The sequence below is a fragment of the Streptopelia decaocto genome (assembly GCF_964273445.1).
Source record: "Streptopelia decaocto genome assembly, chromosome: Z".
NCBI classification, from domain to species: Eukaryota; Metazoa; Chordata; class Aves; order Columbiformes; family Columbidae; genus Streptopelia; species Streptopelia decaocto.
In genome coordinates, this window is record NC_138657.1 from 45,172,738 (window position 1) to 45,187,385 (window position 14,648).

General features: G+C 36.5%; 1 protein-coding gene across 1 annotated transcript in view; it reads left to right on the top strand.

The window, feature by feature from the left end:
• Window positions 1–14,648, top strand: part of MAN2A1 (mannosidase alpha class 2A member 1) — a 112,429-nt gene that overhangs the window by 85,380 nt on the left and 12,401 nt on the right. The window contains exons 17-19 of the mRNA XM_082075491.1: window positions 3,676–3,809; window positions 4,909–5,050; window positions 8,474–8,607. Of these exons, the coding sequence (XP_081931617.1) occupies window positions 3,676–3,809; window positions 4,909–5,050; window positions 8,474–8,607 (410 nt within the window). The remainder of the gene's footprint in view (window positions 1–3,675; window positions 3,810–4,908; window positions 5,051–8,473; window positions 8,608–14,648) is intronic.

Consider the following 14,648-nt stretch of genomic DNA (forward strand, 5'->3'; position numbering starts at 1 on the left):
CTGATACTGTAATACTAAATCAAAATCTAGATCATGTTACTTACGAATATAAACCAAGATATTGTATATTAATTTGTTGTCAAAGATCCTAAGGAAACATGCTTATATTCAACACATTATTTTGTGTGACCAATATGTAAAATGGGCTTAGAGGAAAAAAAGGTACCTTGAGTTAAAGATGTATTAGGTTGCCAAAAAGATAAAAAGAAGGTTACTTTGGTCTCTGGATTTCATTAAATTAAACTTCTTAGCAAGGAGGGAACTTATATAAGGAGGTTGTTTGTTGTATTGAAGGGGAGGGAAAAAAACTGAAGAAAGCCTGAGAAGTCTCTCTTTTGGTTAGGGTGAGGTTGTTTGGTTTTTTTAAATGGATTTTTTGCAATACTCTCTTTACTGTGTCAGTAGGTGCCTACTAGTAGTATTTTAATTATTTCACAGTTCACAGAAAATTAGTTGTTAGTGAAAATCGCTTGCTTGCTAGTAAACGTAAGTTTACCTGTCATTTTTAGTGTGCTATGTTTGTTTCTCTTTTTTTTAATTTCCTTTGAACAGTTTTTAATTCATCACACTGTTTCAATACTTACATCATTACCTATCCAGTCATCATGGTGAAATTCTGTACTATGTTCCCAGCTTTTATACGGAAAAATGATGCAAGTGCTTTTATATATTTTTTTCTCTGTTTAATTTTATGTTACATTTTTTATTTTTATTTCTTCATGTGAAATGGCCCTTTTCAAACTCTCAAAAATTGATGACTTTGCATCGTTTTGCTGAGGTCGATTTCCTGGGATTTGTAAAGGAAGTTATTTATATAGCATTACTTCAATTAAAAGAAGGTATCTTGAAGTCTTACTAGATATGTACAGTAAGAAAGCATGTGGAGAGAAATAAATATGTGTATGTGTATACATACAGTATGTTTTTAAATAAAGACCTGATATTCCTATTGTAACCTACCTTCTTTCCAGGGGGTGAGAAGCCTGATCATGTGGCTAATCCAGCTGCTGGACAGTAAATTATGAGTCCTATAGTTTCTTCATCGATTTTTATAAAACACTGCTTTTTCCACTTTTGGCTTTACAATTCTGTTTATTTTGAGCAAAAATTATTCCAGCTTGACAACTCTGTTCAGTAATTGACCAATTTTTAACTTCTTCTGGCATCTGGTTTTGATATCATGATTCTCACAGAATCACAGAATGTTAGGGATTGGAAGGGACCTCGAAAGATCATCTAGTCCAATCCCCCTGCTGGAGCAGGAACACTTAGATGAGGTTACACAGGAGTGTGTCCAGGTGGGCTTTGAATGTCTCCAGATTAGGAGACTCCACAACCTCCCTGGGCAGCCCGTTCCAGTGTTCTGTCACTCTCACTGAGAAGAAGTTTCTTCTCAAATTTAAGTGAAACCTTTTGTATTCCAGTTTGTACGCATTGCTCCTTGTCCTGTCATTGGTTGTCACTGAGAAAAGCTTGGCTCCATCCCCGTGACACTCACCCTTTATATATCTGTAAACATTAATGAGGTCACCCCTCAGTCTCCAATTCTCCAAGCTAAAGAGACCCAGGTCCCTCAGCCTTTCCTCATAAGGGAGATGCTCCACTCCCTTCGTCATCTTGGTTGCCCTACGCTGGACTCTCTCCAGCAGTTCCCTGTCCTTCTTGAACTGAGGGGCCCAGAACTGGACACAATATTCCAGATGTGATCTCACCAGGCCAGAGTAGAGGGGAAGGAGAACCTCTCTGGACCTACTAACCACCCCCCTTCTAATACACCCCAGGATGCCATTGGCCTTCCTGGCCACAAGGGCTCAGTGCTGGCTCATGGTCATCCTGCTGTCCACCATGACCCCCAGGTCCCTTTCCCCTACACTCTTCTCTAATAGGTCATTCCCCAACTTATACTGGAACCTGGGGTTGTTCTTGCCCAGATGCAAGACTCTACACTTGCCCTTGTTATGTTTTGTTAATCTTTTTAACAGAAGCTTCTTATGTTTCATTATCTTCATAATCGTATTTTGTGTTAACTCAAATTATGCAGTAGAAAAGAGCACAGGGTAATTAATGGTCTGGTCATTTTAAAATTGTAAACTAAAATACTGTATCATTGTTCAATGTACTCATGCTTTAATAGTCCTACTTCAAAATAGTCAGAAAATCTCTGACTAAGGGTATCAAAAGTGGAGTGTGTAGATGCATTTTTTTCAGAACAGGCCTGGTAAAATAGAAGTAATTACATGAATCTAATGTGTTTGATTTACCAGCATAGTATAATAGTCATTTGTAAATGTTAACAGTTTAACAGTTGCTGGTACTGCTGCGGGTAGCATTCAGATTTTTAAAAAGGATGTGGAAACAAATACAGAGCTTGACATCCTCCTCGTTCAGGTGACAGAATCACAACCCTGACTGCATTTTGTGTACTAAATAATAGCATAAAAATTGAAGCAGGTGATGCTTTCAGCATTCCATTGTGTAAAAGTTCAGAGGTTTTGTTTTAGAATTTGAGAAAGTAAAGACCTTAAGGGAACTATTCCAACATACTCTCAAACAGGACTGCTAAAAAAATTTGAGACCGAAGTGCGTAGAAGGAAAAGAGGTTGTGCTAGCCTCTGTCTGTGTGCTTAGGAATGTAGGAATTTTACTGAAAGATACTGTATCATTCTGCACAAGATTTTACAGTTCAGGAGCCCAAGCTGACAAGAACGCCTCTGGGTCGTGTACGTTGAACTGTTGGAAAAAAAAAGTAGTTAGTGTCTAAGATTTTAAAATACTGTCTTCAAGTTTCAAAGGACTAAGTTGGTTAATCAGTCCCTCCGTTTCTACCGTCTTCTGTTTACAATCCGTCAGACAAGCACATTGTAATTTCATCTGACTACAAGGAGATATTTCATTTCTTTGTTCTGCTTGGTGAAATTCTTTTCAGAATTATTAGTCCCATTAGACTACAAAAAGGGTAGAAGTGATCATGCTGAATGATGGTATGATTCCATTCCAAACTGTGTCTTGAACTGTTTGAAAAGGCCAGGTTATTATTAAAGTTATTTAAATTTCAGTGCGAGGCACTGTAGGAAGAAATCTCACTGAACATCTGTCAGCATTTTCAAATACTTAGTCCTTCTTTTAATAAATAGGCATCTTGTGACCTGCTTGTGGTCAAATCAATGTGCAGTTTCTTAATTCACTGTCCTTAAGATTCTCTCTGTTTTGGTTAAAGCAGCTGACAGGTTTCCTGCTTAGTGGAACAATTGCTGTCAAGCTGGTAACTTCATTCTTGTTTGTGAATGGTGACAGCCACCTAAGAGTGAAGGGGAGAACTGGATGGCTGGGTCTTGCTACAGCATATTAGCTGCTGCTAAAGACAGCACTTAACAGTTGTGTGCTGTTTCCTACTGATTTACTGGAACTCACACTGTTTCTTATCATTAATTCCTTCTGTTCCACTTCAATGAAGGTTTCAAACTGTCTGTTCAAGGAGTACTGAATTAGAAATACTGTTGTAGCATATGGTACATAACTGAACTGGTTTCAAATATCTGCTTAAATATAACAGAAAGGGAAAACTAGGGGGGGTGAAATCTAGATCACTGTGTTTCTGGAAGCATAGTTATTCTTATATATTTGGCAATTCTTTTTAAAAATTGAGATATTTTTAAATGCATCTTTTTCCTGTAGGTTTGGAAGGCCAGTCTCTTCAAGTTTCCAATATTGTGGATATTAGAGGAGAATATAATCGTGAGCTTGCAATGAGAATTTCATCTGACATAAACAGTCAAAATAGATTCTATACTGATCTTAATGGATATCAGGTAATTATTGTCTATAAATTATAAATGCCTAGGGTCTCAGTTTTTAACTCTCTTAATACTTCTGATTGTAAAGAGTTTGAGTCATGTTAATCAGACTCTCATTTTAAAGTCCACTAACCATTTAAAAGGAGAAAAGCTTTAAAAATGTATCAGTTACAAAATTTGATTTATACCAGATCAAGCAGCAACTGTTCCCTTTCAAGGAGATTGTTAGCTATCCTTTTGTGTCCTTTTTAACATAATACTTGCAATACAGAAAGTTATGACAAGCCACCATGTAGTTGCTTTTATATCTGCATGCCTTGCCTCCCCTCCACTTTGTGTATTTAACTAGAGCCCTTTGAGTAGCATAGCACCACATGTATATAAGGTCCAGCAACTCAGACCTAGAGAACAACTGCTTGTTGCTGGGGTGGAAATAGGTGATGTGTTTTTCCAGTGTAATAACTTGTTTTATTGGTGATGCATCTGATGAAATATAGTGTGACTATTTTTGTAACTTAGACTCTGCAGGAGACAGAAAAGCAAGTTTTCCTTACCTTCCTCCCTTGCTGCAAATAGTTTTTCAAATTCCTTGAAAACCATACCTGCTGAATAAGAGGCTACTGTTTTTTTCAGTCAGTGTGTAGGACTGCATTTTGCTGGAGACACTGAGGTGAATATTTAAACATGAAAATAATTTCAAGACTACTACTCATTTGTCATGTACCATTCTAGAATTCCACTAGCACTTTAATAAATTTCCATCATAAATGAACAGTTCCTTTTCTGCTACCTTAAATCTATTCACCACTTGCTCTCTAGAGGAGAAAAAAAATGTATTTCGTTCTATAACTGTGATGATTCCTTTTTTTTAGGTTCCCTTGATGAATCTTTCAGGCTTTTAAAATATTCTTTGATCTAAAAGTACATTGAAGTTATCATTTCCAAAGTGTTTAATTTCAGCCACAAATCTCCAAAAAGCTAAATAATATAGTTGAGTGAATGCTTTGGTGCCAGTTGTGCTTCTAAAGCACGACGGATAAATATCTGAAACGGTCTTTGAAATCTAAATGCATAAAAATAACATATTTTATTGAAGTTCGTGTTCATATTGCAGATCCAGCCCAGACTGACGATGAGTAAATTGCCTCTTCAAGCGAATATCTATCCTATGACTACAATGGCTTATATCCAAGATGCTGGTGTTCGTTTGACACTTCATTCAGCTCAGTCTCTAGGTGTTGCAAGCTTGAAAAATGGTAAGTATAAGATGAAAGATATTATAAAGGTTTATCCTTCTTGGTTGTCTTGAAATAGTTTGCTCAGAGGTTGCCATACCTACTAGTGTTTGAAGGGGGGAAATACATTTCTCCAACTCTGACAAGTTTTAGCATGTATCCATAGGGAGGAGATAGAGGTTGTTCCCACATGAGATCCTGTCATCTTCAGTGGAAGATCAGTCTCAGACTAGAGACAGAGCAAAGAGATTACAAAAAAAGATAAAATGAACAATAAATTGTCAGAAACGGGTGTTTTTCACCTAAGAACTCTGACGGAACTCAAGTAGTAAACAGCAAAACTAAGAAGTTCTCTTTTGTACTGTTCTGGTAGCAGAGGGCTTGAGATGGATAATGTAATGGTGATCATGTTTTTTGATTTGTTTACTTTAGGGTAGAAAGCGCTAGTCTTAAGGGATACACAGTGTAGTCTAACATCCCCATCAAGGAAAACAATAGCAGCTTTTTTGAAGACCAGAATTAGCAAAATAAATGATAAAAAAGACCCCGGATAAGAACCAACATGCTTCTTCTGCAGCAAAATCATACCTCACAGATTTGATGAAGTACTTTGAGCTGATGAATATGTTGACAAGAAAAATCAATTCATATTAAGAATTCCAAAAGTCTTGTCCCTCTCAGCAGAGAAGGCTATGATGAATGGCCTGGAGAGATGGAAACAGAGGTCATTTTTTCAGTCTATACTGCTACCAGAATGAGGAGGCATTCAAATAAAACTAGCAAGCAGTGGGCAAAATGAGGTATATAAATCATAATTTAAGTTGTATAATTCCTTGCTGTAATATGAGTTTTAAATTTCCGTGGTTTTGAAAAACAACAGAGTGAACATTTAAAAAAAAAAAACAAACCAAAACATCAGAACCTATACCAAAACCTACTTCCCAGTTTCTTTTCAGAAAAAATGTCATTTTAATGTCTATTCTGACAAAAGGTGAATATTGTACTAGATTGACAGCAGTATTAGCAAACCTAATTTGCTTTAGGGCAAAGAGTTAAAACTGGCCTATAGACCAACGCATTAATAAAGCCATAGTAGAAAATATTAGCCTTTTGTTCCAAAACCACCTGATACAAGACCTAAAATACATTTTTTCATGCCTTTTATTGCTAGAAATTCCCTTGACCTTGTAATGAACTTGACACCACCAGATGTTCGTAGACACTTCTTACATAGGTATTGGAGACTAAATTAGTGCACAGAAGCTCCATTACTTTGTAGTATTTGTGATTTAACAATCCTAGTCTCTGCATCACAGAATAATGAAACATCTAAGTCCACAGGGAGCCCCACTTTGTCTTCAAGTTAGGGAAGACAAGGCTAGTGCTGTTTCCCATATTGCAGTTAAATATCAGGCAACAATATCAGAACAAAAATGATGCTGAAAGTTGTGTGACTGCTGACACTTCTTTTGGAGGCCCTTCAGGATCTCAAAGGGATCCCGGGAGAAATTCAAAAACATTACAGTTTAGGCAAGTGCCTTCAGCAGCTGTGTATCTGTGTGTCTGAGACTGTGTGTCTCAAGGCATAACCCGCAATCTGAGATGTATATAAACAGCTGATTATTTCTTGCTTCTCATTCTTGAATTAGAGACAGGTTCCTTACTATGGAGTGGCTAGTGAACTCTCATGCTGTCAGATGATCTCAGCACCATGGAGTATGATTTCTGACTGTATTGTCATCGGTCTTCAACAACAGCTTCTCAGAGACTTGATAACTGTCACAATTTTATTCCTACTTTCTATAACTTTTCCCATTGGTGGGATTGAATGCATAATCGTTTTTTAATGTTAGATGCTGAACATCCTCCACCTTATAAGTTCCATCCAGTACTACTCTAATTGACTACTTAGTGGATTGTCCTTCAAGCCACAAGGAAGTCCTCCAGATAGATAAGATGCACCACTGTCATTTAGAGGCGAACTTCCCTGCAGCCTGATGGATAAATAGAAGGGATCACTTATGTCCTGAAGCCTGATGCAATATGTTTATACCATTTTTTAAGCCAGATATTTCACTAAAACAGTCTTTTTTAATCTTTCACCTACTTTTGAAATGTTTTTTTAATCTCTGACTTGTGCAGCACTGACCTTTTGTATTTGCTGTTCACATTCGTGTTAAGAATCATAAAGCTTTATTTTGCCAGCCTTCATTATCCTCATTTCCTAGTGAATGTTGAAAATGTGGTCAGGTAGTTTTGGATCTAGATCTTCTGTTTTCTTTGAAAACTTTGACCAAAATTTATCATAGGTTTGTCCTTCTTACTGTGGTTGCAGTTTTTTTCAGAGACTTATACACGTCTGTTAGCCCATGTTTGTACAGCAATCCACAAAGGCCATCAGTTTGAGGCACAGTCATAGCCTTATACCTTATTTCAAAATGGTAGTTTGTTTCATTGCCAACTGACTTCTGTCACAAAATCTGTTTTTTCTTGAGGGAAGGGAAGAACAAGTATTTAGAAAAATTGGATAAGTACTTGTAGGACAAAAATGAAGTATAAAAGATGCTGCCTTGCTAAGCAGCATTTTCTAGTAGCTTAAATTTTGCATTTCTTATTTAGGAAACAACTACTTCAGTCTTCCAGTTTTATTTAGGAAACAAGTACTATTGTTGGAAGATTCAGTGTGTAAAAGCTGTAACAGCCTTGTTTACATGCCCTGAACTGGTTTCCCTCTGGAGATATAAACTTGAAAAGATATAAACTTCATCTTCCATAAGGTTATTTATGATTTAACAGTGTACTTAAAGAGGTATGAATGGCCATGCTGCAATTCAGTATAAACTCAGAACTTCATACTCAGTGTCCATCTTGTACAAAGTTCTTTCCTGCTCCCACAAGGGAAAATACTGTTGCAAAAAGGAGTGATGGTGAGTATATACTCATATTACCTACCTGTTTTTCTTTCTGCCTCCAACTGTGAAACAAATACAAATAAAGGAAAAAAAAATATTTGGGAAGTGCACTCTTTTATGGAGTATAAGATGAAGACACAGTTCCTCAAAAGAAAGCCTCCTCATATGGCTGCAGCTACTTGGGGTGATTCTTTTCTTTGTTGCTTGATGTGTCAAGTGTCCTCGTTACAAATAATAGTTAACAGTAACAATTTTTTGTGCTAAACTTCTGTTTAGACTCTTACGTTAAAATTTTGCAGGACTTTGTGCTGAAAGGCTGATGAAAATTTTTGGAAGGTTATAAACAGCCAAAGCCCAAAGGTGTGAACTGTTTTCTTAATCTGTCCTAACAGTATTGACCTGCTATTACTCTTCCATATGCAAGAGAAAAAATTTGAATCTTTAAGTTCTATTTCAAGGTATTTTTCTTATGTGTAATAAAGCCTTTACATATTCTTGTAACCTATATATGATCATTGTGTTGCTCTTTCAGGTCAGTTGGAAGTGATCATGGATCGTCGACTTATGCAGGATGACAACCGTGGCCTTGGACAAGGTGTGCAAGATAACAAGATTACAGCTAATGTCTTCCGACTTCTGCTGGAAAGAAGACATGGAGCAGATGTGGTAGGACTCACTGTCTGTATTTTTCTGTCTAATTAAGATATAAATAATTATTTCTGTTGCAGCAGCAGTAGACTCACTAAAGAAATCATTCCATGAGCAGTAGAAGTAAGGAAACTAAGCTTCCAAGGGAGTTTTGTCAGCTCACCTGCGTATTCTCACTTTAAAGACTTCATCTTTCACTATTTCTCACACAAATACTTGCAGTGGCATCTTACACTTCAACACATGACTGGGGTACTGTTGTGCAAGTCTCGTCTTTTTAATTTCTATTTCTTTTTTTTTTTTTTTGATTGAGGAAGCTTTTGAAAAATTTCTAATTAGCAAGACTTCTACATCTTAACAAATTTAACTGAAACTGGACAAAGGTTGACAAATTATTGCAGATGAATGGATGGAAGGAGAAAATATCTTATAAATCTCATTTTCATAGGAAATAAGATTCAAGTGGAAACATTTAGATGGCAGACATATAAACCTTCTCACTTCATTGTGTTTCTGGGACAGTTGAGACCATTTTGTTTTAAGGGGATTTTATACATCTCAGTTCACCTTTTTATGTATTAGTCCTTTGAATAACTCTTCAGTTTTGTTGCAGTTCTTTGCTTTTTCTCTCTTTACTTTTTTCTAGCATTTTTCAGCAGGTCAAAATAAGTACATCTTCATACTAAGGCAGTAGAATCATGATGACAGCACTGAGTATATTTTGAAATCATCACATAGCTAAGGATGAGAACTTGTGTACGGAGCTGCTAATGAATATCCAGATAAATTTGAATACTGGTTTATAATGGATATCATTAACCACTGTGAGAGTATGATAATATCAAGCTTATAGCTAATTTCCACCACTTAATGACTGGCAATGTTTTTTTCAAGTTGTACATGCCATTATGATTTTATAGTTCCTCATCCTATTTAAGACAAGCAGCATATTAACTGCATTTAGCAGTACAGTGTGCAAATATCTGAGCTAACTTGAAAGAAGCTAACTTGAGTTCTGCAGTACTCTAGCTTTGACAACAATGAGCAGTGCAGAGGTTAATCTACCTTTGCAAGGAGAAACCTGCAGAGAGATCTATACTGCCACAGAAAACTTTAGTACCCAGTGTAGCTGGTGTTATATTAAATTAGAATGTGAAGCAGGTAAGAAAGAATTATTGGCCATGGAAATCTATGTTTACATGAGCAAATAATTTGAAACAACAAGAGCAGAAAAAATCAGTTAGTGCCATGGCACTTGCATTGACACTTGTGTACAGTTCTGGTATTTTCCATAGAATCATAAAATAACTTGCTAAAAGGTATCTCTGAAAGTCTTCTAGTCCAGTCCCTGCTCAGAGCAGGTCTATTTTTGTGTCGGAGTAGACTTAAAAACTGTCAAAAGCATTAGTCATGTGTTCAGACCATAATGGATATGTGAAGGGTTAGAGCATGTTTGGTGCATACCTCCAGGGGAGCTTCTTAGTTACTTCATTCTAAAAGAAAACTAGTCCATGCACACTGAGACTCTTCTGCAAACTAACACAGTACCTGTTTAAGTGGGGTTGGCTGTAAGTTTAATTTCAGAAGGGCACTGCTGCTTCAAACCAAAACACTCCATTGGAAAATAGTTTGAGGTTAGCTCCGTTAGAACAAAGGCAGCCTAAAAAAACTCTGGGTTTAACTTGCTAGTGAAACATTTACATGTGTCTTTGCATACATTTACCAGTTTGTTTGAGATACCAGTCAGACATCAGCTCAGTAGAACAATAATAATATATTTCCCTTTTCTTATTAAAATCCTCCTCCTTTCTTCCATTTTGAAAGGTTCTGTGCAAGTTGCTGAAAATCTTTCAAAGGAGAAGGTACAGTTACATGCTATGATCAAGAATCTTCGAGGTGTTTTGGGTACTTTGTGTACTTGCAGCATCTGCCTTCCTTCCCCATGACCTTTACTGCTGAGCTTATAATGGTTTTACATAGCTGCAGAGTAAGCATTGAAGGTGCAGTTCATTCTTATGCACACTTGGAGGGGCTTGAAAGGAAGGAGGATCAAAGCTATGAGGGGGTGGACACAGTCAAAGAAGTGCTGTTGGCCCAACTGATACAGTGTGCACAGCATCAAGGAACCAAACAGGATGTTTGAAAGACACATTATATTTCTGGTGTTATATCTGGAACTCCCCTTTGCTATATTAACAGTGTTCTAGCATTTTGTTTTTCAAAATTTGTCTGAACATCTGCTTCATGTAACTGTTTCAGATGCATTAAAGTAATGAGGGATATCGGTCCCCTTTCATTTCGTTTCGTTAAATGTACAAACATATTTTTTCTAGTGCGGTATTACTCATAAAGTAGTTGTTACAATAGTTTTAAAACAGCCTGTCAAAAAAATTACGAAGAAATTATGTGCAGGTTATATATGTAGTTGGCTGCAGTGTGACTCATACACTGACCCTAATTTTATGTCAAGCTCTATTTTGTTATTGACTTGAGGAACCATGGAAGCTACAGGAGGAGAGAGTTTTGATCACTTGGCCTGTTTGCCAGTACAAACTTTTCCTAAAGTATATTTCAAAATATTTCATTCTGTCTTTTCTCAAAAGCAGTTCTAAAGAACAGGATTTTTTTCTGCTCTTCGGAAAACTTCCCCATAAAAGGAGAGTGTGAAGTGTGGGATGAGCAATTCTTTAAAATTAATTAAAATAAATGTGGATCACTTCAGTGTAATCACTATGTAGTTTTTTGGTTGTGTCAATATCAACTAAAAGTTTTTTCTAATTTATGTCTCCAAAATATTTCCCCAACCCCACCCTGAACAGTATATTTTCATGGCAGAGTCAAACCACATGAATGTCCTGAAGCATAAGATTGACTTGTCCAGTAGGCAGGTAGAATTCTTAATAATTGCTAGCATACTCAGGTAGCCTGTATTATAGTAAGTCCCTAATCCTAATGTTATCTGGTTTTTGTCTCTTGAATTCTAGCTCATCTAGCCAGTAGTAACTACTCAGGCTGATATTGCCACTGTGCAAAAGACTTCAGATTGATGTGTTTTGCTGAAGTTTTGTACTGTATTTTTTCCCAGTCTGTGTAATCCAAAATGTGTATTAGACATGACGATATTGTTCATTAAGTGAGCTTAATGTAAGCTAGGCAAATCTCATTTCATTTTGCATTATACTCACCTGAGTTATTGACAACTGTGTCCCTCAGACCTCTGTTGATGCTCTTACTATGTTTTGATACAATTTCTGTATACGTACATATTTCTATATACATATTTTTCTTCTCCTAACTAATTCTCCTATGTTCATTTTGTCCTTGCAAGCATTTTTGGGCTCTACATATCTTTTTGACTTCTCTTCTAATATTAATTCTCCTTTTTCCTCAGATTGCTAAGCAAGAATGGAATGCATTTAATTTTTTAATTGAAGGTTTTATTATTATTTAGCTGAGAATGAAACTGAGTACAGTTATCAATACTTGCATGTCAAAACACTAAATGTTTCTTTATTTTTTAAAATACAGACTCGTTACATTTATCGTAAGTTTTCTTAAAAAAAGGCATTAATATTTTTTTACTTTCTGGGCCTCGGTGTGTTATATTAGTATAAGAATATAAATGAAAAAGCATTTACAGGAAGTGGTGATACATTTATTTTATCAAGGACATAGCTGGAGAAAAGATACCATGCCAGGCACACACTTTCTCCTTCACATTCCTATTTCATACCTTGTTTTGACTTGCGTAATTTATATAACTGGATTTATAGTGTAGTCTCAAGCAGAGAGCCAGGATTCAATGGCTTAAACAGCTGCTGTGGTTTGGCAGAGCTTGTTTAGAGAAACAGTGATATAGGCAGTTAATAAAATAACAAATATGTGGCAGTGAGATAATCCACCTCATTTTCTTCCACCATATACAACTGCTTTTTTTTTTTTTTGTGAAGTATCTGTCTGTATCCACTTTCTCTGGAAAGATGTACTTGGTGATAGAACCATTTATGTCTGATTATTGAGTTGCATTTGCCAGTTACTTGGTCTGCATATTTGTAATGCATATGTACCTTGAATGTAGTAGCTATATACTATACCATGCACTGTTATGCTATGTGTAAACACATCTTAACAACCATAGTCAACATGTTATTTCAAAAAAAACAGAAACATTGGCTTAACAACTGCCATTTAGAAGCATTTTCAAACCCATGTGTGACAACTTCAGATATTCTGATTTCGTTTTTGGTTATGACTGACATAGTGAACTCCTCAAATGTATAAAAAATGTTGAACTTGAAATTTCTGGGGGTTTATGGTGGCTACAGAAGACAAAAGAAAAAAAAAAGATATTTCTCTCTCTCTTGCACAGAACACAATGCATCTTCTTTGGAGTATTGCCAGAGATATTTAGTAAGGAAGGTACACTTATTTCTTGTTTGATTTGAAAAGGGATTCAGGTATGTGTTAGCTCTTACAGCTTTGCTTAAAACAATACATTTAAATTATTACTGCTACTACTGTGTAGATGATACTATATTTATTATGCTGGAAGTTTGTGTCTGCTGCTCAGATTTAGCTACAGATACTATCTGTTTTCAGGCAAGCATTGTCCTCATTTTTATGATAGAGCACCTTACAGCTTAATTTCTTTCAAACACTTAATTTTTTCTTGACACTGTGACAAAGATGTGTTGCAGAAAGATTCTAAATAAAGATGGATTTGTCTCCAAGCTCCATTTATGTGGTGCTGTCCAAAGCTATAGGAAATGAATGTTCTTACCCTACAACAAGGCAGAAGCTGCTCATTGTACCTGGCTCATGGTGAAGCAGGTAGTACAGAGTAATGCCATCCTCTGACTTCTGGACCTACAGCTATGTCTCTTCTGTGTATGTGGGTTTTTTTGTTTGATTTTTGTGTTGGCTTTTTGTGTGTGCGTGTATGTATGTACATCTCTACAGTGAGTTACTTTCCTTTTTTTTTTTTGCCTTCTTTTATGTGTACCTGTCTGCCAACTCTGTTTAAAAAGAAGTTATTTTACTTCAGTAGTATGCATAGTATTCAAGCTTGGTCTCTCCAATTTCAGCCCATGTTAATTCACAGAAGTGGGAGGGTAGACCTCTTTAGGGTCTTTTGAGAGCTTATCTGAGCTGGTGCAGTTTGAGGTCTTAAAGCTAAACCTTCTGTATTACCACTTCTAGGAAGGCATGTTCGTTCCTTTTGCAAGCTCTGCCAGTAGGGCAGAATCTTTCCTGAAAGAGGGAAGAAAGGCTACAAGTCTGTCTGCTGCTGCTGCTTCTTGTATTCTCATGTGAAGTATCTCTCAAAGGTTATTCTCCTTGCACATGGAACAAGCAGTTTTCATCAGCAGCAGGAACTTCATGTGAGCAGCAGACTTCCAAAGCAGATACCTGTTCTGGAGAACAAAAATGAGGAGATATAATTGTGTAGTTTCTGTCTTTATCATAGTTTTGTGGGATTTTATTGTTTGTTTTGTTCTTGGTTTTGTTTGGTTTTGGGTTGGGGTTTTTTTGTTTGTTTTTGTTTTCATCGAAGCAAAACTCCAGAAAATTTGTGATCACTGTGTTCTGTCATCTTTGGGAACAAGATAAGCTCTTCCCAGTCAACAGGAAACAAAATCTAGCACCATGCCCCTTCCACAACTCTAGCATGGGTTGTTTATTTAGGCATTAAGCCCCTCCTTCTTCTTCCTGATCATTAGTGAACAATCTAAACACTGCAAGAAGAATTAGAAATAAAATTAGTGGGAGAGGCTATAACTAAAGTATAAAATATTTCTGTTGTTGAGAAAAGCATGTGATGCTTTGTCTGCTTTTGTGATCCCTTTAATCCAGCTATACTGATGGGTGCATATTTGTCAACTTTGATAATTATGGTGATGTGCTGAGGTCATGGTGACCAGTTACTTTGCCATCTGCACTCTTCTGTAGACCAGTGAGCAGCTCTTATCCAAATGACCTGTTTATAGAATGTGATTGCTATTACGGCATCTGGTTAAAGATAACTAAATTAAATGCAAGGACCTGACAGTCACCTCAGG